At 42.8% G+C, this 24,073-nt stretch overlaps 1 protein-coding gene across 4 annotated transcripts in view; it reads left to right on the top strand.

Annotated features, from left to right (window-relative positions):
- The first annotated feature begins 2,675 nt into the window (after positions 1-2,675).
- KIAA1549L (KIAA1549 like) overlaps positions 2,676-24,073 on the top strand; it is a 175,126-nt gene continuing 153,728 nt past the window's right edge. For 2 of the 4 annotated variants that reach the window (XM_048485598.1, XM_048485597.1), the window contains exon 1: positions 2,678-3,241. In XM_048485598.1, the coding sequence (XP_048341555.1) occupies positions 3,013-3,241 (229 nt within the window). In that variant the 5' untranslated portion in view covers positions 2,678-3,012. Of the gene's footprint in view, positions 3,242-24,073 lie in introns of all 4 variants that reach the window. The other 2 variants (XR_007243580.1, XM_048485599.1) reach the window with 2 other exon arrangements.

The following is a 24,073-nucleotide window of genomic DNA, read 5'->3' as shown; positions in this document are numbered from 1 at the left end:
GTGCTCTTGGGGGAAAATGTTGCAGCAGTGACCAGAACAGCCTTTTAGTCAGCTGTACCTGCTGCACAGGCATTGACCTTTTTTGGTGTAGAAAGATTTTTTTTACACTTTTGTAAACTTTCAAGCATCAAATGTTATGTTTTACATGTGGCTGCCCTTAAAAATGAGGTGAGAACATACTCATTTTCCCCTAACCCATGGGCTGAGCTTCCCCATACCAAATTTCAGTTGTTATCATTGGCATAGCAAGGATTGGTGTGGGGAGTGGGGCTGGAGCCTTGGGGTGCATTACAGGAGGCTAGGCTTCCCCTGCCAACTGCACCTTGATCCTGCACTCCCTGAGGATTTTCCTTCAGTAGGCTTTGTTCCTCCATGTGCCTATTTGATTACATTTCTGTTAATTTTCCTTGGACAGACGTTAGAGAATTTCCTGGTCCAGCTCTTCCTGATTCTCCTCTTTCTGGTCCCCCTTTTAAAAATTGGTGTTACATTGCAACTCTCCTGCAGTGGCTGAATTTAGCAATAGGTTACATGTTCAGGCTAGTAGATCAGCTATCTCATATTTGAGTTCCCTAAGAATTCTCAGGTATATGCCCTCAAGACCTCGATAATTTTGGTTTTTTATTTCCCTAGTATATCTAGAACTCCGACTCTTGCCACCTTAATTTGACTCAGTTCTTCAGACTCTCTTCCTGAATATAGTGGCTTTGGCCTTGGGTACAAGCTCCACACTTTTCATAATGAACACAGAAACAAAAAATTAATTGAGCTTTTCTGCCATCTCCCAACTTCCTTTAGCAATCTCTTTAATCCAAAAACCCAACTGCTTCTCTGGGTGATTTCCTGCTCTGGAAATATTTCAATAATGTTTATTGCTTTTAGAAACCTGCTTCTCAAATTCTCTTTTATGTGCCTAATTATTATCTCACATTTCTTTTGTTAGAGCCTATGGTCCCTTCTACTCAATTCATTGGGACACACCTCTGCTTTTTTAAAAGCCTCTTTACTTTTTGTAGCTTCCTTGACTTGTGTTGTCAAGCATTCTTTTAGACTTGGCAGTACCTTTCCTAACCTGGGGAATGCACTCTACCTGGGCTTCAGTGTGGTTTTAAATAGCTTCCAATAATCTTCTGGGATTTGGCTCTCTTGTGTTTCCCTTTCAGATTATTTTTAACAATTCCCCTCATTTTTGTAAAGTTACTCCTTTGAAATGTTACAGTTTTGGAATTTAGGAGTAACCTTCTATTGACATGAATGCTGAACTTAACAGCATTGTGGTCAATGTTCCCAACTGATGCAGCAACTTCGACATCTATCACCAAGTCTTAAGCCCGATTCAGTACCAAATCCAAGACTACCACCCACACCCTCTTATGCTGTCTGATGAAGGAAGCTTTGACTCTCAAAAGGTTACACCCTGAGATTTTTGTTGGTCTCTAAGATGCTACTGAAATCAAATCTAACTGTTCTTCTACAGACTAACATGGCAACCCTCTAAAACTACCCTCTTACTGGCTCTGTGGCAAACTGTTCCTGTGCACAGTCATTTATGTCTAGGAATTTCATTTCCTCAGCATGACTTGAGAATTCTACTCTGGGGGCAGTCATTCCAGTTCCAGAACACTTATACCACTCCCAGGGACTGTTCTTCCACTCTGGGAGCTGCAAAGAGATAAGAGATTAGTTTATCTCTTTCCAGGGACCTTAATTCCACTTAGGTGGCTATCATTCCAGCCCCAGAACATTTATGCAACTCCAAAGAACACTCATTCCTATCTGCCATTGACATGAATGCTGAAATTAACAATGTTTTCTCTGATACTGTGAAAGAGACAGGGTCCCTAACTACAGCACAGAGGTGCTATCGTCTCAAGGTTTCGAGGACCTTTATGTTACTTCCAGGGACCATCATTCCACTTGGGTGGCTTTGATTCCAATCTCGAAGCATGTATGCCATTCCCAGGGTTCTGCCTTCCGCTCTGGGGGCTATCATTTCCAGTCCCAGAGGTGTTCATCTAGTTTCAGGGGCCATCAATCCACCTTGGGGTTGTCATTTCAGGCCCAGAGGTGATTTCTCAGAATCTCTTCCACATTTCATTGCAGCTTTTTTGTCCCGTAATGCATTTTAAAGTCAATTGGCATTCCTGACTCCCATAATATCCAATGGGCTTTCTGGCACATCCCTTTGTTCCAACGGGCATTCTTGTCATGACTTTTAGTCACCCCACAGGATGTGGGACACCTTTAGGATCAACATAAAAGTACATTGTGCTGATGGGTCACAAGGAATTAATGGCAACCCCATGAAACTCCAGAAGGTTTCAAGGCAAAAGATCAATAGAGATGGCAGCCCCAGTCTTCCTTGGTGGTCTTTTATCCAAGTTACCAAGGCGCTTAGATTTCCAGCTCCGACCAGCTCAGGTTAGTCTGGGCTATGAGGTGGGCTACGAAGATCCGTGGAAAGGCGCTGTGGCAAATTGGCCGTGCCCTTCCAATTGGGGTGCAGCAGCTCCGGGGGCCTCTCCCCTCCTTCCCTCAGCGAGGGCTTATTGAGCCCAGAAGAGGTCCCTCTTACCTCAGGAGCCGGGCTCTCTCGACATCTCGAAAGCGGGAAAGGGGCGGAGGGTTGCTACGTGATCCCTTTGTCGACGAAGCGCTCTTTCACCGCTGCACTCCCCATCGCAATCTCCGAGCGAGGGAACGACTCGTCAGGCACGCGGGCCGGGGAGGGCAGGAGCCCCTCGGAGTCCATCTCCCGAGCAAGGAGGCTGCCGGCAGGGCCGGCGGCGGGTGGGTCTGTCAGGGAGCTCCCTTTTGCAGCTGCTGTTGCCGCTCTTCGCCACAGCCTCCGCACCTGCCGCTGCAAAGCTACAGAGACATTGGCGAGAGCGCGCCCTCTGGAGGGGGAGGCGGCGGCGGTGGCTGGGGAGCCATGGGCAGCCGAGAGCGCCGGGGCACCCCCGGGCAGGCGCCGACCCTCGAAAGGCATGTGTGAGCCGTGCCGTCCCGCAAATGGCTCTCTGCGCGGAGGCGTCGGGGACGGCGGTTGCCGCCCAGAGGTGTGAGGCTGCCTTGCGCCTGCGGGGCTGGTTTGCGGCAGGCGCTTGCCCGCGTCGCCGGCGCCTGCTATGCCCTGATCGAAGCAGCGCGGAGGCAGCGGCCGGTCGAGGGCCCCGCTCCAAAGCTGCCATGCTCCTTGGGGTACTGTTCGTGCTTTGCCAGCGTGTCCAAGCGCAGCAAGGTAAGCCTTCGTCCCCGATGGGGGATCGGCTCTGTGCACAAGATTCGGGGGGGGGGGGGGGGGAATTGCTAGGAATAGCTAGACGAGGGTGCCGTGACAGCAAGCCTCCGCAGTCCCTGGGGTAGCAGACCTGTGCCCATCTCGAAAAGGAACGTGGCGGCATCTTTCCCTAACCGGGCTTTGCACGCAGCATGCTGATGGTACCAGCTTGGATTGTTGCTGAAAACATGTAGCTGGTGCCAGACTCCCTCTGGCTCGTTTTCTCTGATGCCGTGAAAGAGACAGGGTCCTCAGCTACAGCGCAGAGGTGCCATCTTCTCAGGGCTTCGCTCTTCATCCTGTCATTCTTTCCAAATAATTTTAACATACGGTAACTTGCAGCTTCCTACACAATAGCTGTGCCCGACTGCAATGCACAAATGTGATTTAAGTGTCTGAAGGATTTTTCTTTGTCAAAGGGAACCTGACTTTTGCAAGACTGTAGCAGAGAGGAATTCCTTGTCCCCCCCCCCCCCATCCTGTTGCCTTTTTTTTCTCTGATTGGCAAATTGTAAAATATCACAAATGAGGCCTGTTGTCTTCTGAGGTTTTAAGTGGCCTGCCACTTAAGTGATAGGAGGGAAAGTATTCCTCTATGTCTTGTTGTCCAATGCTTATATGCCCCCCTTTGGAATTTACTATGCACAAAATGATTTTCCGAGACCATTTCCTTTCTACAATCACTTCCTTCCTTTTTTTAAATAAATAAAAATCGGGGAAGTTGGGTCCAAGAAAATGGAAATGAGCATCCTCCTCCTGTCAGTACCATAAGAACCTCTGAGATGATTGTTTAGCTATTGGCCCTTGAAAAATGGATTGAAAACTGTTGATGTGCTGTTTTTTGTTTTGCAAATGGTAGCAGTAGACAACTTGACTTCAAAATAAGAATTTTTGCATACAATCAAGAACCATAGAAGTGTACCTTCCACTGGCCCAGTTCCATGAAGATAGGAGCCTTTTCCTTGTGGAAAACAGAAGATGTCTTGGTTGTTTATGGAAGCAATGCCAGAACTGCTTCATTTAGAGTGCATTCAGCAGGGTCCTGAACCAGCCTGTTTTTTACTTTCTTGTAATATCGTGTAATATCATATATGGCTTTTCAAAGTTCCTTCAGTTTCCAATGCAGTTTGTCATGTTTTTTTTTTTGGCATCTAGTTGGGACAGAAAGCATCTAAGATGCTTGGAACTAGTTTCAGTTTTTTGGATTCTGGTCATTGTATTTTTGAATGAACAACTCACCAGTTTGACCATAAAGGAAGTGTTTTCCTTCTCCTTGTTTCTATGATGATAAGTGGCTGACACTAAGGATGGAATATCAGATCTGATAGGGGGAGCAGATGTTTAAAAGTGTGTTGCTTTATATTGGGAGGATGAACTGAGAGAAATTCCTTGCTCAAGCACTCTACATATGTTTTGAATACTTTATATAGGGCTGGATCTTTTTTTTTTTGTATATCAAGCTGATGATCTCCCCCTTTCTTCTCCATTCTTGCTAATGTTTGTCATGGCTTCTGTATGCTAAAGCCATTTATTTGTACTTGGTTTATGCCTTACCTTACAATCCCCTCCACCATTCTCTAGTATGGTCCACCTTGTTCTCTTTTATTTGCTGCTTGTGCCATACTGAATTATTGTGTAAAGCAATCCCACAACAATCCAAATTCCATTGACGTTATTGGGATTTAAATGATTTCCTCTGTGCTTGTCCTGTTCAAATAATAAGTTTTGATTGTGTTTAACTCCCACTTAATTTTCTGTGGCTCACATTAAGTGACTATGTTCATTTTTTGTATGGGTTAATCAATCTTTTGAAAAAAATGCCTCATGAAATTGGAGTTATACATATTGCCTTGCATCTGGAAATAGATAGTGGTTGTGGATCTGCCTCCAGATTGCTCATGCGCATCCTGATTCAGTAAGAAATATACTTATGGAAATTACTTTGGCTAATAACTTTGCCTTCTGCAGTTGAAATGATTCTCTGAAGGCAAGCCATCACATTGTAGTCTGTGGAAAGTTGTTTGTTTATTTCTCACATCGTAGATATTAGTAACAGTTGTCAATTCCTATTTAAGCTATTGGGCTGTAACAATCACTTACATCATTGATGTAAGGTTGGATTCCATGGAGCTTTAACAGAGCATCTGCCCTCATTTTCATCTTCTGGGTCATGTTTTACAGTAGTTTGGTATGTTTATATTCCTTTTGAAATTAAACAACTAGAAGAACTCCATGAGTCTCTAGTATAATCTCTTGACCAGTTTCCAGTTTATTACGTTCCAAAATTTAGAGTAGGCATATTGCTGTGTATTTAAACTACAACATAGAAACAAATTTGGCAGTAAAAAAATGGACAGACTTGCTCATGAAAATCCAGTTGCTCTCCGATCTTGTTTGTAAATTCTCTTCTATGACTTTCCATCACAGCAAACACATATTTTTTAAAAAAATTATTTATTTTTCTATTTATATTCTGCTCTCCCCAACAGGGCTCAGGGCGATAATGTAACATTAATAAAACAGTTTTGATATTGCTGCTTGGTTTAATTACAGATAATACAACTGAAGACTTTTAAAGTGCATGTTTTTGTGTAAATTTCCGAAAGTGAAAAAATGAATTAAAAGGGTAGAAAAGCACAGCAAATATTCCATAGCATAAACATGTCTTTAAACATGTGAAGCACTTTTTACGTTTGCTTTGAAGTAGTTTGCCAAGATGTGGCGACGTTAACTGTAACAAAAAGGACAGATTATAGTTTAATGTAATATGTTGTTTTTAAAGATGTTCAGCAAGTTGGAGTAGAAAGGATTTTTTTTCAGTAAAAGGTTTACAAGATAAGCAACCAGGATTTATATAACAAACTAATGGAAGTATAATATATCTGTGTTCTTAGTATTAAAGAAGAAAATTACAGATGTTACCAGAAAACTAAGACTACTAATGCAAAAGTTGGAAGAAAAGAAGTTACTTGGTAAAGTATCCTTGAAAGAAGCTCATTACCAAATAGTGGTCCTTTGTTCATTTTTAAGTGAACAAAGAAACTAGATTGTTTCAAGCTACATACCAGTGAATTGCTGAAAAGTCAGTTTAAAGTGCAGTGTTATAGAGCTGACTTGCCCATTCTTTGATTTCTGTTTAATCTGATGGTTTACAAAAGTAAGTGGGTGTATTGTTAGTAAAAACGTTGTATTAGTAAGAGTCACAGCTAATTGCAAAGAAAACTTTGTGATATGTATTGTCGAAGGCTTTCACGGCCGGATTGAACTGGTTGTGGTGTGTTTTCCAGGCTGTGTGGCCGTGGTCTGGTAGATCCACCCACCACAACCAAAACTTTGTGAATTTTCAATTACACATATTTTTGATGAGTTATGCAAAAACTGTGGTCCTTCAGCTGGTGCAAGAGACTGCTACAAAGTTCTTGCTTTGGTGTGCATTGTTTTTCATCAAGCAAATCTGTGGTTTAGCATTTACTGTTCATCTTTCTCTGCAATAGACACATGGAAATAGCTTGACTTCTGTAAAACACATGAAGCCTTTTTTTGTAAGAATGAGCCCCACCTTTCTTATTGACTAAAACATTTCCATTTCTCTAAAACTAAATAATTGAAATGTTGTCAGTGATGGGTGGATTAGGAAACCATGTATAGGCAAACTGCAAATCTTAAAGCTTAATTTTATTATTTAAAATTTCTAACTGGAGAGAAGAGTTAGGGACAAGCTTAATGTGTACTGGGTTATTGGTGTGCAACAAAACTTGCAGGCAGACATATATAGGAGGAACTCAGCTTAAAAAGTGCTTAACTATTCAGCATTGCAAGAGAGTGCTGTGTGTGTATGACTGAGCTTCCAGTTTTCCTTACATCCCACTTTCACCAGCAGAAAGAAACCCTGGCTCTGTGTGTCCTTTTTAGGTAAGGTGACCAGACGTCCCGCTTTTGGCCGGACAGTCCCGCCTTACACCAATCTGTCCTGCATCCCGCAGGGTTTTGTACCTGTCCCGATTTTGCCTTCTGGGGCACTCCCGGTTCCCACCCTGTCACAGGGCGGGAAACAGGGTAGCGCCCCAGAAGGCAGTGCGGCAGCCTCCCACGCACGTGGCCGCAGGAGCGCACTGCCTTTTGGGGCGCTCCCTGGTTTCCCGCCCTGTGACAGGGTAGCGCCCCAGAAACAGGGTAGCGCCCCAGAAGGCAGTGTGGCAGCCTCCTGCACTGCTGCACACGTGGCCGCAGGAGTGCACTGCCTTTTGGGGCGCTCCCCGATTTCCCGCCCTGTCACAGGGCGGGAATCTAGGGAGCGCCCCAGAAGGCAGTGCGGCAGCCTCCCGCGCTGCCGCACTGCCTTCTGGGGCACTCCCGTTTCGGAATCCAGGGAGCACCCCAAAAGGAAGTGCGCTCCTGCGCGCGCGCACCCACCCCCCGTCCCGGTTTTAAAAGGTGACAATCTGGTCACTTTATTTTTAGGGCATGCCAGATACATGTTTGGCTTGCAAACATGCATTTACAATTCCAAGATGGCAGAGTGGGCATGATTTGAAATGGAGAATTAGTACATGCGATACAGTTAAGCATTCAGCAACCACTTTTATGTCCCTGGTTTAATCTCCTAGCAAAGCTAGGTGGAAAACGTAGGATTATTTCACAGAACACATTTTAGAGCACATCATTGGGCTTACAAGGTGCTGATAATAGTAGCCAAAAAGCTTTTCTCTCTGCTGTCATTACATCAGTGGAGCCTTGTCCAGTATAATGATTTCAAATAGCAAAGAATATAATGGAATGGAGACCTCAGCCCTGGATGTAGGAAGGACTAGGAGGGCGCTGTGATGAATTTGCTGGATTCTGCGCTGATAAAATCTCTCTGATCCACTTTGATCTAGATGTTGTTGTTTTAAATAAGCCCTTTGTGATGGCAACTTATCCTTTTTGATGGATAGTTTCAAACGGATCTTTCTCACTGATTGGAACAAATCATGGAGAGTATCAATCTTACTATTTGTAAGTTGGATCCATGTCCATCACAGCTAATTAAGCTTGACCTATATCCGTTAATTCTTGCTTGGAAAGAACTGTTAATACCTCCTTACTGGAGGGAATATTAAAGTATAACAAGAAAACTTCATTGATGGTGGACAGTTAACAACTATTCAGTGGTTACCTATTTGTTTCTGGACACAACTGCAGAGGGCTGGTTGTTATCTTTAAAGGCCTGGGGTCCACATGTGTAGTTTTCCCCATATGATCCTGTTTATCAACAAAGGTAATCAGGTGCCTCAATTTTGGTAATCACCTCTATTGGGAGGTGCTCTCATGTGCATTTGTTTTCAATAGCTGAAACCAAACTTTGAAACATCCTGTCAGATAAAGTATGGAAAGCTTCCATACCTTTCTCTCTTGCATAAAAAGTGCAGAGCAGAATTATTCTGTCACACCTTGAACAGAAGAATATACTACATGTCTCTGGTTGGCAGCTGGTAGTGATATCTGTTGCAGGAGTTGCAGTTTTAATTAATGAAGTTGAAAGTTGAATTATGTTTTACATAGGTTTTGAACTGTGTTTATATTTTGTAAGCTGTGTTGAGCATTGTGAAAAGGTGGGGTAAATATTTTAAATAAATTGTGGAAAATCTGCTTCATTTGTCACTAAATTCATCTGGACATTCTTTCAAAAATCATTTTTATTTTATCAACAAAAGATTACAAGAAAAGAAGAGCAAATTAACAGTAATAGCAATAAGTTTAACATCTGGACATTCTTGAGAGCTCATGTCTATGGTCACTTAATAAAATAGGCTCTTTCTGCAATCCAGAAGTCTTATGGAGTAATAAACTTCATGGACAAGTTAATGAGTGATCTATGCTCCTTGCTTAAATGAGTTTAAGATTAGTTTATGGAGGAGCAGGGGATTAAGAATTTGCCAAAAAATAATGAAGCTTATAGTAAACAAAAAAGCACAAGTGTGTTGAGCTTATGAATAGTCTTCCCCTGTTCCCAAATTTTCTACTGTTCTCTGATGCACAAATATGCTAAGGTATCTGTAACAGGATTTATTTATAATTTGCTTTGTGAATGTAGATCTGGGATGCTCCCTTATCAGGACTTTCTCTTATCCAAATTCTGTCTCGCCTTTTAACTTAAGTCTCTTTAACTTTCTGCTCAGCTATGATTTGGTCAACAGCCAGAAAACAATTTATAGAATTTGTGACATCTATGTTTTCTCATGAAAGATCCAGCTAGTGGCATTTGAGGTGGTTCTTAGAAAAATAATCTTGGAACAACTAATTGTATTTAATATCTTTTCATTTTCAATTTCCTAGCAGCTTGCAAAGGAATAACTTGCTTTCTCCTGAGTGCATTTCTTCTTTACCTACCACTTCACATTTTGCCAGGGGTTATTTGACATTGCTGTACTCTGTGAGGAGTACTGTTGGAGATGCTTTTCACTACAGGCATCTGCTCAGTCAGCTTGGCATATTGAGCAGGGGGAGGAATGCTGATTTTAATGTATACTATATACTCCGTACATTGTAAATACTATTGTGTTAGAACAAAAGATCCGTTTATTGCTTTAGAATTACTTCCTCAGCTGCTGAATTCCTTGTTTGATACTTCCTTGACTATCTGTAATAAAAATGTAGTTTCTTAATTTGTGATTTGCTATTCAGGCTTCGCTGATGATACAAACAGTTGCTGCCATGTTGGTTCCACAGAATAAAGGAATGTATTCTGGCTCTGGCCTGGTGGAATGCTCTGTCAAAGGAGACCTGTGCCCTGTGGGACCTATGGCATTTCCACAGGGCCTATGAGGGCAGCCTCCCTTCTCCCCTTCCCTTCCTCTTTTTTCCTTTCCCCCTCCCCCCCCCATTTCTTTAATTCATTCCCCTTAGTGAGAGATTTTTTGGCACCTTATAAAGTATAGTTGCATATTTTAATACTATAGGTACATAGGCATGTATGGGTGAATAAAGAAATGTTCTGTTGTAGTCGAAGGCTTTCACAGACGGATTCAATTGGTTCTGGTGGGTTTTCCGGGCTGTGTGGCCATGGTCTGGTGGATCTTGTTCCTAACATTTTGCCTGCATCTGTGGCTGGCATCTTCAGAGGTGTATCACAGAGGGAAGTCTATTACTTTACACTGTGTCAGCCAGTGTGAAGATGCCAGCCACAGATGCAGGTGAAACGTTAGGAACAAAATCCACCAGACCATGGCCACACAGCCCAGAAAACCCACCAGAACCAAATGTTCTGTTGTTTTGTTCTGTTGAGGCTTGTTTCTATGCAGTTCTTTTTAGCTTAGTAATAATAAAATCTGTATTGAGGTTTGATATCTAATAGGTTTCAGAAGTCAATGTACATCAGCATTTATATAAGCAACAGCATGAACATTGAGTAACATACTTACAGTTACAGCAGTGAACTAATGGATGCGCAGGACAGTCTTCTGGGCACCCACTGGTGGATAGTTTGGTGTTGTAGCACCAAAGAAGAAGAAGCAGAGTTTGGATTTATATCCCCCCCCCTTTCTCTCCTGTAGGAGACTCAAAGGGGCTGACAATCTCCTTGCCCTTCCCCCCTTACAACAAACACCCTGTGAAGTGGGTGGGGCTGAGAGAGCTCCGAAAAGCTGTGACTAGCCCAAGGTCACCCAGCTGGGGTGTGTGGGAGTGCACAGGCTAATCTGAGTTCCGCCAGATAAGCCTCCAAAGCTCAAGCGGCAGAGCGGGGAATCAAACTCGGATCCTCCAGATTAGAATGCACCTGCTCTTAACCACTATGCCACTGCTACTCCTGGGAGAAAGCAGCGCTGAGCTTCTCTCTCCCACTTAACCCCACCAACAACCAGCCCTTTCCCCATTCCCAACCCCGAAGCCGCCCCACCACCACAGCTACAGTGGCCTGCTCTCTCCCACTGTGCCCAGTAAAAGTGGGCCCTTTACCCCACATGCCCTTCCCTGTATCCGACACCGAAACCAACCCCAGAGCCAGAGTGGTGACAGCCCATTCTCTCTCACTGTGCTAGGCACAACCGGTCCTTTCCCCTGTCCACCTTTACCCAACCTTGATACCAAAGATAGCCCTAGCACCAGAGAGATGAGCTCTCCCGTTGCGCCCAGCAACTCAAGCCAGTGCCAGAGCAATGGCAGCTCACACTCTCCAGCTGCACCTGGCAACCAGTGGCCCTCCCTGACCCACTCTTCCCTGCACCCAACACTGAAGCCAGCCCCAGCGTCAGAGTGGCGGTGGCCTGCACTCTCCCACTGCACTTGGCAAAAGTTGGCTCTTTCCCTCACAGCACCACCAACCCATTCTCTCCCATTAGCCCCACCAGACGGTGTTCCTTTTCCCTGGCCATTGTTCCCCACACCCAAAACTGAAGCAGAGCAGCTTTCCCACTGGGCCCACTAAAAGGTACCCCTTCCTTCTCATTCCCTACACCCCAACACCTGCCTCTCGTCCCCTATCCACCCGCCCCCCAAACCCAACCCAGGCTGTCCTGTCCAGGACTGTGGCCTACAGATTCCCACCCTGCCCCCACCAACCCACCTGGGACACCCAAAGGAAGCTCCTGTCCATCTGAAGTGAACAGTGACCTCTCAGGGAAGTGGAAGAACCACCAAAATGGGGGCAGAAAAGGGTGGGTTAGTCATAGACTGCCTCACCTACCCCCACACTACAGCCCATTTCCCCCCCTTGAAATGGGCTTTTAATCCTAGTTTATTTTATATAACCAATATTTTCACCAGCAAAATATGCTTTCTAAAGTATAGGCAGCAGAACAAATAGTCTCAATGGTAATTTACGGTAATAGTCACAACAACTTGTATAAAGGCAACAAGCAAACATCAGCCTTATATTTTATAAGTATAAAAGTAAAAGTTTCTCCTTCAGTCGTGTTCGACCCTGGGGTACCACTGCAAGCAGTGATTTCGTAGGCAAGCCGTTTTTGTGGGGTAGTTTGCCATTGCTTTCCCCAGCTATTCTTCACCCCCTAGCTGTGTGCTAGGTACTAATTTACCAACCAAGGAATGGATGTGTGGCTGAGTTGACTATGAGCTAGCTGCCAGGATATCTGTCCCACAGGGGGCTCAAACTCCTGACCATGTTAGTGGCAGTGCAAGCACTTAACCACTATGCCATGCGGCTCCTCTTTATAAGTATAGGCAATAGGCAATTGTAGACAAACAATATAATCAAAATTGTTGCCACCAGCAAAACATGCTTTCCAAAGTATAGGCAGCAGAACAAACAGTCTGTATGGTGCTTATATAAGCAAAGTTACGGTAATAATCACAAACAAGTTATATAAAAGCAGCAAGCAAACATCAAGTTTATATCCAATATGTTTAGGCAAAGGCAGTTATAGACAAACAAACAGAAAGCTAGCTGTATACTGTTTCATAAGCTTCATCAGTATTTGCCAGCAAAAATGCCCAATTAGTTTTTAACGTGGAGGAGAAGTGCACTTATTTGCATGTGAAGATCTTCCTGCTCAGTGCTGCAAGAACAGCAGTTGCATAGTGGTTAAGAGCAAGTGCACTATAATCTGGAGGAACCGGGTTTGATTCTCCGTTCTGCGACTTGAACTGTGGAGGCTTATCTGGGGATTTCAGATTAGCCTGTGCACTCCAACACACGCCAGTTATTGGGTTAGTCAGTTCTTCTGAGCTCTCTCAGCCTCACCTGCCTCACAGGGTGTTTGTTGTAGGGAAAGGGGGGAAGGGAAAGGAGATTGTCAGCCCCTTCGAGTCTCCTTGCAGGAGAAAAAGGGGGGGGGGTATAAATCCAACTCTTCTTCTGCACAAGCTCCTCCAGCTAAAGTTTAGAAGGAATCAGAAATAGCTTTATACACATGTGTTTCTCTGAAATGCACTGGTCACACATGTGTTTCCAAAGTTTGCCGGCTTTGCTGAAACATTTGATGGCACTTTACACAGACACAATATTGAAGAAAACATATAATATATATATCCTAAGTAAGTAAACCTATGAAGTCTTCTTGAACTCCAAATTTCTTTCTTTCTTTTTAATCTAGAGTTGTGATGGACTGCACAGTATAAGGCCCCTTCCACACATGCAGAATAATGCACTCTCAATCCACAATAATGCACTCTCAATCCATTTTGCTATTCTGCACAGTAAAATCCAGCTGCAAAGTGCATTGAAAGTCCATTGAAAGTGCCCCTTCTGCTTGTGCAGAAGGGGCCTAAGTGAGACTAAAAATGCAGGTCTGTTTAGGACCAGGTTGTTTACATTTCAGACTGGGGAATAAGCTCCCTAGGAACAGGGGAAACAAACTGATTGAATGGACTAACCTGCACTCTGATTGGTGAAGCAACTGGATGACTCAGAGAGGGAGGAGATTTTCTGACAGGAAATGTTTGAATATGCTTTTGGATTCTGATTCCTTTGGGTGAACATCTAACTGCCTATCTATGTTAAACATATCTACTCTAAGGCTGATTCCTCATGGGCCAAAAACAGCAGTGTGAAAATGGTGTAAAAGGGTTTAAAACGGTGTAAAAGGGTTTATGCTGTTTTTACTCCGTTTTCACACTGCTGTTTTTGGCCCGTGCGGAATCAGCCTAAGATTGTATTTCAGTCAGTTGTGAGGTACCTGACTGGTTATAGGGTGACATCCTGAGCTTTAAAGAGCACAATTATACCCAGACAAGAGAACTGGTAGTTTATTGAGGGACCAAAACTGAGGTGGAAGAACAGAGTCTTTCAGCAGGGAGCCATATAAACGGAATAGGAATAGACCTTGTAGGAAGGCGAATTCCTGAGACTAGTTAATCTGGTAGTGGGTTTTTTCTTTTTTTCTTTTTACCCTGTTTAGGCTTTGGGTTTCTGAGACAAGGCTGTGAGTGAGAGTACTTAGGAAAAATACCAGCCATTAGAACTCTGTAATAATTATTAAACCTGAAACATCTGAATCTGTTCTTTCTTAAGGAAAACCATCTTTGAACACCTAAGCTACTGAAACTGAAACATAATAAGCCTGTGCCAATGACTGTGGCTGAAACTCAGCCAAAGCTCTTGTATATATTTATCTCCTAACTATTTTCCTTCCATCTAAGTTCCTCCTATTGCCATCTCATCTGTTAATTCTGTAGGATTGAACTTGCCTCTGTATTATTTGGTGCCCTGAGAAGGGGATTTGCCATACGTTAGATAATGAGCTCCTTTAACTTTCTAGGCAGTTACAGGGCTGAGCAGTAGTGCTTTATTTCACCACATGCTACTACACCAAGCAACTCATTCCCTGAGAAAAGGCGGGAAAGCTGACAAGCCTAATCAGAAAGTGCTTAGCCTGCCTCAGGAAATTTGGAAGATGACGGGGTCCGTCTCAAGTGCCTAATCTAGTTCAGTATTTCTTGACAGGAGTTTTCATCAATTGAAAATAAGGGCTCTCCAAAAAAAAGCGGGGAGAAATTTTTGTAAACAGCAATGATTATTCCAGAAGGCCTAGGGACTTTTTGAAATACGTCTATCTGTGGCTTTGCCTTGGACAGCATAAGAAACTCCTGTCTTTTGATGTCTTTAGTGTAATGCTGGAGCTGTGAGAACTAGCACCACTTAGTAAATAGTTTGTAGATTTTTAAACTATGTATATTAATTGTTTCTACAGTTTCCCAGTAGTTGCCATGTGAAGGAATGGGTAAATAACTATGGGAACAATGTACCTCCTGGTGCTGGGAAAAGTAATCGTAAAGAGATCTGAAAAAAAAAATAGCTTGAGGATGTGCCGTAAAAATTTGCTTCCTTATTTGTTCAATAGCAATTCTTGTTGATCAATTGGCTGAAATCCTTAAGCCTTGCAGGTATACATTCTATATGGCATCTGTAGCCTGATTTAATTATTGGACATTGGAAGTAGCTCTGGGTTGAGAAATAACTAGAGATTGTGGGGGTGGAGCCTGAGGAGGGTGGGGTTTGGGTTGAGGTTGGTCTGTATAATGGCATAGAGTCCATGGCATAGAGTCCATGGGATATAACGGCATAGAGTCCAGCTTCTAAAGTAGCCATTTTCTTCTGGTGAACAGATCACTGTCACCTGGAGATCAGTCATAATAGCAGGAGGTCTTCCACAACCACCTGGAAGTTGGCAACCCTATTTGGAAAGGAGGCTTATGGACTATCCTAATATCTGCATTTCCAGTTATTAGTTACCACAGTTCATTGGAACCAATTTCCTCTGGCCTTTATTGAAAATTCTGACTTTATATAATTTTTTTTGGATTTGTGATGACAGTCTTTCATATGCCTGTTATGTTTTTTTTCCTATGAATGCTGTTCCTATGATATTGTTGCTTGAAATTAGAAATGTCAGGCTAATGTGTTTCCCCCCTTTTTGGAATATACAGTAGAACTCATCATAAATTCTTGTGCCCCTATTGTTTCATATCATATTTGTTTTTGTTTTGTATTCAAGATTCAGACAGGCATAGCAAACAAAAAAGGTAGCATAATGGTTACTCTGTTAAATGATAGTCATTTTTTTGGATGCTTATTCCATCTCTTTATTGCCTTATAGCAATAAAGCCCATTGAGTGAGAAAAAACAATGGGCTCAAGAAAACTGTTGTTTATAAAGCTAGATCCTGGCTTTGCAGAGGGGAGGGAGTGAAGCCAGTTCTCCCATCTTCATACCCCACCCCATGTTTGCAAAGCTGCATCCTGGATTTGTAAAGGGGTTGCGGGAAGCCAGCATCTTCACTGGCACCCTGTTGGCTCCACCCCTTTGCAAAGTGCAAACGGTCAGGGGTGTGCCTATGGAGATGGAGAGAACTCTCTTCACCTTCACAGGCATCCTGCTGGCTCCTCCCTTGCAAAGCCATGATCCAATTTTGCTAATGGGTGTGTATGTGCCTATAGAGATGCACAGGCATTCTGCTGGCTCCCCTCCCTTCTTTGCAAAGCTGGAATCTGCCACCTCTCCTCTTTGGAAGGTGCCTTCATGAAGACTGCAGTGATCCCTATGGGGCAGTTTTTTTCATGGTCTGTTGGGAAGTTTAGTCCTTGCCCCTCCAGGAGGTGCTGGAATTTGGGCCTTCTTGGAGGGTTAAGGATTACACTTCCCAGCAACCCTCACCTTGTCTGGGTTGTCGTTGGGAACACACTGCTCAATTATATAGTGAGAATATTGAGCTGAATTATGTAGATCCTACAGTTTCCCTTTTTATATTTATAAAAATAAATATATATATTTTGTATAATATAAATATAAAATATAAATAATATAAATAATATAAATAATATAAATATAAAAATAAATATATATATTTATATATATAAAAAGCTGACTCCCTAACGCCGAAATGGCTGGATGGATCGCCCCCAAATTTTCACACGACGTCCCTCCCTGTTGTGGGCAGGTAATCGGACCTTCAAATCACCAAAAGTCCATACTTGAGCCAGGTAAAACGTCTTTTTCCTGGCGCACCAGGCCATGAAGCTGGCTGTGTTTAACTGTCACCCCTAGAATGTTCGTGCAGCCTGTCTGTGGCCTGAGGGCTCGGCATGAGGGCTTAGAATGTTCATGCAGATGGGCAGAGATGAGCAGTGAAAACAGTAAATAGGTAATACTGTTAGGTAATACGAGTGGAAGTGAAACACATATACACTTTGCCGTGTGAGATGTCAGGTGGGGTTCCCCCCTACACACACATGCAGGTAACTTTCACTCTCTGTGCCTCACCCACTACTACCACACAACACACATACTCTCATCCACATCCAGCTCTTCCTCACATACCTCACTCCGCCCTCCCTCACATCCAACCACCACTTACCCACTTCCTCACCCATATTCACCACAGCTCTCTTTTACTAAAAGCGAGCTGGAGTTTGCCTTTTTCTTCTAAGAAAATCTGCAGGGTGGGGGCGAACCAACACTTCTGCCTGTGCTTCTTTTGCACGTGGCCCTTTATGAACCCAGGGAGCTGGCCTCAATCTGAGCACCTCACCACCCTGCCTCTGCTGCCTGACTGGGATAGCCTGCTTGCCCCAGTTCTGCCTTCCCCAAGCCAGGACTGTGCGTGTCAACCAGCCTCATGGACAGCGGGATTCACACTCTGGACAGTTCCATTGTGGAATGGAAAGGGTTACCTTATACTAAAAACCAAGACAGCACCAAGGGCTTACAAACCAAGGGCTTACAACCTCCTTGCCCTTCACCCCTCACAACAAACACCCTGTGAGGTGGGTGGGGCTGAGAGAGCTCTGAAAATCTGTGACTGTCCCAAGGTCACACAGCTGGCGTGTGTGGGAGTGCACAGGCTAATCTGAATTCCCCAGATAAGCCTCCACAACTCAAGCTGCAGAGCTGGGAATCAAATCCGGTTCCTCCAGATCAGAGTGCACCTGCTCTTAGCCACTATGCCACTGCTGCTCCCAAAAGGCTATGCTGGGGATCATTGGACCTGCATTGGACCTGCATGTGTGGGTTGTGGACTGTGATGAGAAGGACAATTGCCATAGCAATGCGTGGCTGGGCCCCACTAGTTTAAATTAAGATTGATGAAAATAGTAAGAACTCTGCATATGACTGTGTACATCAGTGTAATTAAAAAGATGCATAACACAAAAGAATACAGATGAACAACTGTGTGTTGCTTTTCGTATGTAAACATCTGTAACTGTGACTTACATTTCATATGTAAAAGTTTCATATTTCTTGTAATTATTTTTCCTGTTGACTTTCCACCTGATAATATAGCCATAGGAACTATGATTTATAGAGGAAAACTGGATTGAGGGGAGAGTTGCTATTTAACTTTACTGAAAGTCATAATCCTCAAGCTGCTTTTTACTCCTTCTGGGATAGTCTTATGAGTATATACTATCCCCCCCCACCCCCAGTAAAAACAGCTTGGAGTCAGTGGTGTAACTAGGCAAACTGGAGCCCTGGGCAAAACCTGAGTTTGATGCCCCCCCCAGGTGTGTGCCTGGTGCAACACGCACTTCCCCCGGTCCCCTTGTAGCTACGCCCAGTGGCGTATCTAGGCAACCTGGAGTTTGGCACCCCCCCCCATGGGCAGCCGCTCTCCCCCACCGTGACCAAGCAATGATTTTTTCCACCAGGTCGTTTCAAAGTCACCATCACATTATAGAACATGGCCCAACTCACAAATCTGAACACAGCAATGGGCCATGCCACACAGTAGAAATAATTTTTTTTGAAAACATTTTCAAAATGCTTTCAAAATGTTTTATTACTGCTATGAAAACATTTTATGGTGTTGTAGCCAGTCCCCCCAATTGGGGGAAACAACATCACTGTCAGTGTTATTTAAACTGGGAACCCCATCTCCCTTTAAGGTGGATTTAAAAGGAGAAACTGGGGTCCCTAGTTTAAACACCATTGGAAATGATGCTGTTTGAGGGTGGATTCTAGCATCACTTGATGTTTCAAAAACATGAAGCTGAAACAAAACTTCTCTAACTGATATATTAATTTAACTCATTCATTAGAATTCTTTTTAAAAAATTAGCCTTCAGATTTTTTTAAAAAACTCATTAATTGTTTAAAACTTATTTTTGTTGGTGGGGGTGGGGTGGGGTGGAATCTAATAAGTTTGTGGAATATGTAGACTTGGAATGCCCTGCTCCATTCACTAAAAATCTTCACCAGGCTGTATGTGCAGCAAAAGCTGTACTAATTTATGCCTGAAGTGCTATTTCTGGCATTCAGCTGTAGACACACATGCTAACTTGCTGCAGTGAAACACCCTGTGGTGTTGCTTAAATATTTAATAGAACATCATATTATTGCAGCCAAAATGATAAATAATTTACATAACTATTTATATTAGTAATTAAGCGGTATGTTTTCTACATTTTGAACCATAAATTTAATAATTGCAGTTAACAGCAGATAATAAATTTCGCTGATTGCAGTTCTGGTTTTGAATTCATATTAGTCAGCTGAATTGCTAATTTCCACCTGTATGCTAAAAAAGATGCTGTCAAAATCTGGCTTCATCCTGGTATATTGATTGAAATACTCAAAACTCTTCTGTGATTTTTAAAAATTGTATGATCTAATGTTTTAATTAAGGACTTCATTATGTGATCTATGTAGGTGTGAGCCATTATATTATAAATGTATTAGCTCTTTTATCTTTAAAATAAAATGTTCATTCTACGGCATAGCTGGTCCAAAGAAGAGGTAGCATGTGTGAACTTCAAGTACCTATATTATAGTGTTATTCATGCTAAGTGATTGGTATTCATTCTAAGTTCAAATGACAGAGTTATTGAATACAAGGAAAATATTTTAAATTCTAACTGTGAGCATAACATTTTTAGGCAACAGATCTATTAATGGCTGAAAAAATTCCGACACTCCAAGATAGACATTTTAGGTGACTGATGCTGGAACTTTTCTGTTGCTTGGGTGTGTGAGGGAAATATTTGTAGAAAATTAGTGGTTTTTAAAAAAGACTTAATGGTTAGATTTTGTGAGCATTAGAGTTTGCTGAGCCATCCAAAATATCCACTTGGAATTTTAAAAATTCTTATTTCAGTACTGTTTGTAGAAATATAATTTTGAAGTAAAATAAATTATGCACCTGAGAACAACCATGTGGCTGATGAGAGGAAATGACCCTTGAATCAATAGTGAGCAGAGACCAAGATACAGTGAGAATTGTTAGTGATGCTTAGCTACACAGCAACAGGTACCTCAACAGTGTGAAATTCAACATACATGTAAGTGCGAAAGTACCTAGAAAATCAAACAGAATTCAATTTCAGCAAAAGGGAAAGTTAAAAAAAAATGAGGGGATTAGTTAAAGGGAACAGTTCAAATCTTTTTAGAGGAATGGTAGATTCACTTAAAATTGATGCTCAGAAAAAATGAATATCATAGATAACTAAGGTTATAAATAAAAAGAAAACTAGAGCAGAGATCTCCAGTGAAGTACCTGTGGGCACTAAGGTGCCTGCAGACATCATTTCGGGTGCCTATCAAATGTTTTTAGAAAGTTGTGGTGAGGTGGTGGCAAATGGAGCTTTTGTCCATCAAGACTTCTGATTAGGTACTGGAGATTTATTGGATTTGCTGTGCAGTTGGTTTGGCAGCAACTGCCATCACAGCACAAAGAACTTCTCTGAGACTGAAGATAAGCTGCAGCAGCCATTTTGTAGGTGGCTCTGCCTCCTGCAGCAGCTAGTTTGTGGCAGCAATATGTTGGGTCAAAGTTCCAAAGCTGCTCACAGGCTCAAAAAGATTGGGGACCTCGTATTAGATGATACTAGAAGAAAGAGCAATATCAAGGAAACCACTGAAACGCATGAAGGATTTCTTCTTAAAAGAGGTAGTCTTAACCAAACCCAAACATTAATAACAAAGAGTACAAACTCTGGTAAAAGTTGATGATAATGCAAACAATGACATTTTGGAGGAACAAACTGCTAAAAGCATAAAAACATAGCTCTCATTTTATAATCACACTGGAGGTAGTAGAAATTTCACATAACAGTGAGTATTGAAAGACAGAGATAGTTCTCAGTGATAGTTCTCTTATTGTACTATTTACATTCTATGAATGATCTTGGAAAATATCCACATCTCAACTATTGTTTTAAAGGAAAATGTTTAAGGGCGTCACAGAATGAAGAGGTGAAACAGATTGAAGAGTTAGTACTGGCTTACAAATTATGAATTAACACGTCACCAGGGCAAGACAGTATACATCTGGGTTCTTAAATACCCATCAGCATAATTTACATAAACTGAGGCAAAGCATAAATAAAGCTAGAATTCTTAAACATTGCAAACAAGTTTTGCAGAAGCACAAATAATGGGAATTCCAGCCTTTGAAATTCCAGCCTTTGAGAGTCTCAGAAAACATAAAAATGGGAGTGATTTGGTAGGGATGTATTCTTATAAACATAGTAATAATCTAGTAGCTAGTAGAAGAGAAAAATACGGACATGGAAATTGTATTAATAAAAAAGCATTTTATAACTACTAAATTATTATATCATTTAAAGTTCCATTAGTTAATCTAATTATGCCTGTACCAGCAGTGCATTTTCCAGCAATATTAAGATGTCATTTTATGCTTTCAATATAACTAATAGCTTCAGGTCATGGCAAGATATGCCAAGATTATCATGCGCTTTCATATGCTACATAGGCATAAGGCATGTCAACCATATTAATAACAGGAAAGTCATGAAACTGAACTGCAGTTTTTGCTCAATTATGCAGACCTTTGCATGCCAATCATTGGTCCCAAATTGTACCCAAAGTGTGAACAGCACTCATACTAATTATTTCATAATAATGTACAGTTATAAAAAATTAATAACAAAATAGCAGCTCCTTCTGTAAACATCCAAAGGCATATCTAGGGTGGGACAAGGCAGGGCATGTATCCTGGGCACTGCCCCTCAGGGGGCACCAGCCTACACTCAGAGCCTCTGGGAGCAGCTGTGCTCTGCCCAAAAATTTCACAGGAAGTTCAGGGGCAGTTACACAGTTGAATGCTGAATCTGGACAGCATTCAAGTGGACTTGCCCTGCCCCCAAACTTCATGTGGAGTTTGGGGGCAGGGCACACCTGTTCACACTGGGCTCGACTCAGTCGAATTTAGCTGTAAACTGCAGACTTGAAGCATCAAACTGTGCACTTAGTCTGACCAGCTCCAGCTTTATACAGCTGCCCCCCACTCAAGTTCCACCTTCAGTCAGGAGGAACTTGGTGGTGGAGCCAGCAATATACATTTCCAGATGTATTGTGATCTGAGTTAGCATGTTTGTTTTGATTTATACTTAGTAAACATTTTAAAGTATCCCATGTTACTTTTATTTATTTACTTATTTTAACATTTTTATTCCACCTTCTTTGTTCAAGTCAGCTTACAATAATAGTTAACACAAACCAAAGCTAAAATAACAAGCTTGAATACTCTCTCCCTCCCACACATAACTCAGTTTAAAACCTTTCTGATCAAAATTTGTGAGCCTCCTGGCAAAGATATTTCTACCTTCAGGTGTGAGGTGCAACCCATCCCTTGCCTTCAGTCCCTCTTCATTAAATCACAGACCATGGTCCAGGAACCCAAATTGTTCCTGGCAGCACCATTTGCGAAGCCAGTTGTTCACCTCCACTATTCTTCTTTCTCTCCCTGGGCCATGTCCAACTGGGAATAGAGAGGAAATGACAACTTGTACATCCAAATCCCTCAGCTTCCTTCCCAGAGCCTCAAAATCCCTTCTGATGTCTCAAAAGCTATTTCTTGCTGTGTTGTTTGTTCCCACATGGATCAAAAGGAAGGGGTAATGGTCAGTGGGCTTAACAAGTCTCATCAGCCTCTCAGTGACATCTGGATTTTTGCCCCAGGGAGACAGCATACCTCTCGCAACATTTTGTCAGGCCTGTAAATTGCTGCTTCTGTTCCCCTCAGCAGGGAGTCCCCAACCACAACTACTTGTCTTCTCTGAAGTTTTGCTGGAACCATTCTATGGGCTGAACCTTCTATCGCTTGCACATTCTGTGAGGTCTGACTCTGTTTCTCCTGTGCTTGTTCCTTATCCTCACTGGTTGATTCCCCACTGAAAAAATGAATGTAGATACAACCCGGTTTGGGAAAAATCGGGACCTTTTCAGCACGGTTTCAGTATCCCCACTGCAGCTTCTGCCCCACAAGCGATCCTTGTTCCCAGAAACGCAGCAGCAACAAAGGATTCCCCACTGAGGTGGATTGAACATGTGATCCGCTCAGGGGCTATCCTAATTGGATGTTGCATTGTGTCGGGGTGGTAAAAGCAGTATGGGGCTAAAATGTGTATTTTGCAGAGGCGTTCCTCCCATTGGGCAAAGTGGGCAGTTGCCCAGGGTGCCACGTGGTGGGCGCCAAAAATGCAGGTTCGTTTGTGGGATTTGTTTGTATTTTCAGTGTTTTTTCCATTTTTGCCCTGCTGGGGGCGCAGTGTTTAAGCTAGCAGCACCAAAATTTCAGGGCTGTTTCTGGAGACTCTCCTGCTGCTATCACCCAGGTTTGATGAGGTTTGGTTCAGGGAGTCCAAAGTTATGGACTCCCAAAGGGGGTGCCCCATCCCTATTGTTTCCAATGGGAGCTAATAGGAGATGGGGGCTACACCTTTGAGGGTCCATAACTTTGGACCCCCAGAACAGAACTTCACCAAACCTGGGAGGTATCATCAGGAGAGTCTCTTACTGATACCACCAAGGTTTTGTGAAGTTTGGTCTAGGGGGTCCAAAGCTATGGACTCCCAAAGGGGATGCCCCCATCCCCCATTGTTTCCAATGGGAGCTAATAGAAGATGGGGGATACACCTTTGAGGGTCCATAACTTTGAACCCCCTGAACCAAACTTCACCAAACCTGGGTGATATCATTAGGAGAGTCTCCTAAAGATATCCTGCAATTTTGGTGCTGCTAGCTTAACAATTGTACCCCTGACAGCAGGCACCCCTAAATTTCCCCAGATTCTCCTTTTAAATCCCCCCCCCTTTGGCATGGATTTAAAGGGAGAATCTGAGGTCCCCAGTTTAAACACTGAAAGTGATGCTGTTTCAAGGTGGGGGAGAAACCACCCCAAAATAGCATCACTTTCAATGTTGCTTAAACTGGGGACCCCAGATTCTTCCTTTAAGGTGGATTTAAAAGGAGAATTTGGGCTCCCTAGTTTAAACACCATTGAAAATGAGGCTGTTTGGAGGTGGATTCCAGCATCACTTGTTTAAACTAGATTAGCCCAGATTCTCCTTTTAAATCTACCTTAGAATCTGGGGTTTCAGTTTAAATAACATTGAAAGTGA

The sequence above is a fragment of the Sphaerodactylus townsendi genome, linkage group LG02 (genome assembly GCF_021028975.2).
Source record: "Sphaerodactylus townsendi isolate TG3544 linkage group LG02, MPM_Stown_v2.3, whole genome shotgun sequence".
NCBI lineage: Eukaryota > Metazoa > Chordata > Lepidosauria > Squamata > Sphaerodactylidae > Sphaerodactylus > Sphaerodactylus townsendi.
This window is presented reverse-complemented; position numbering and strand designations above follow the sequence as displayed.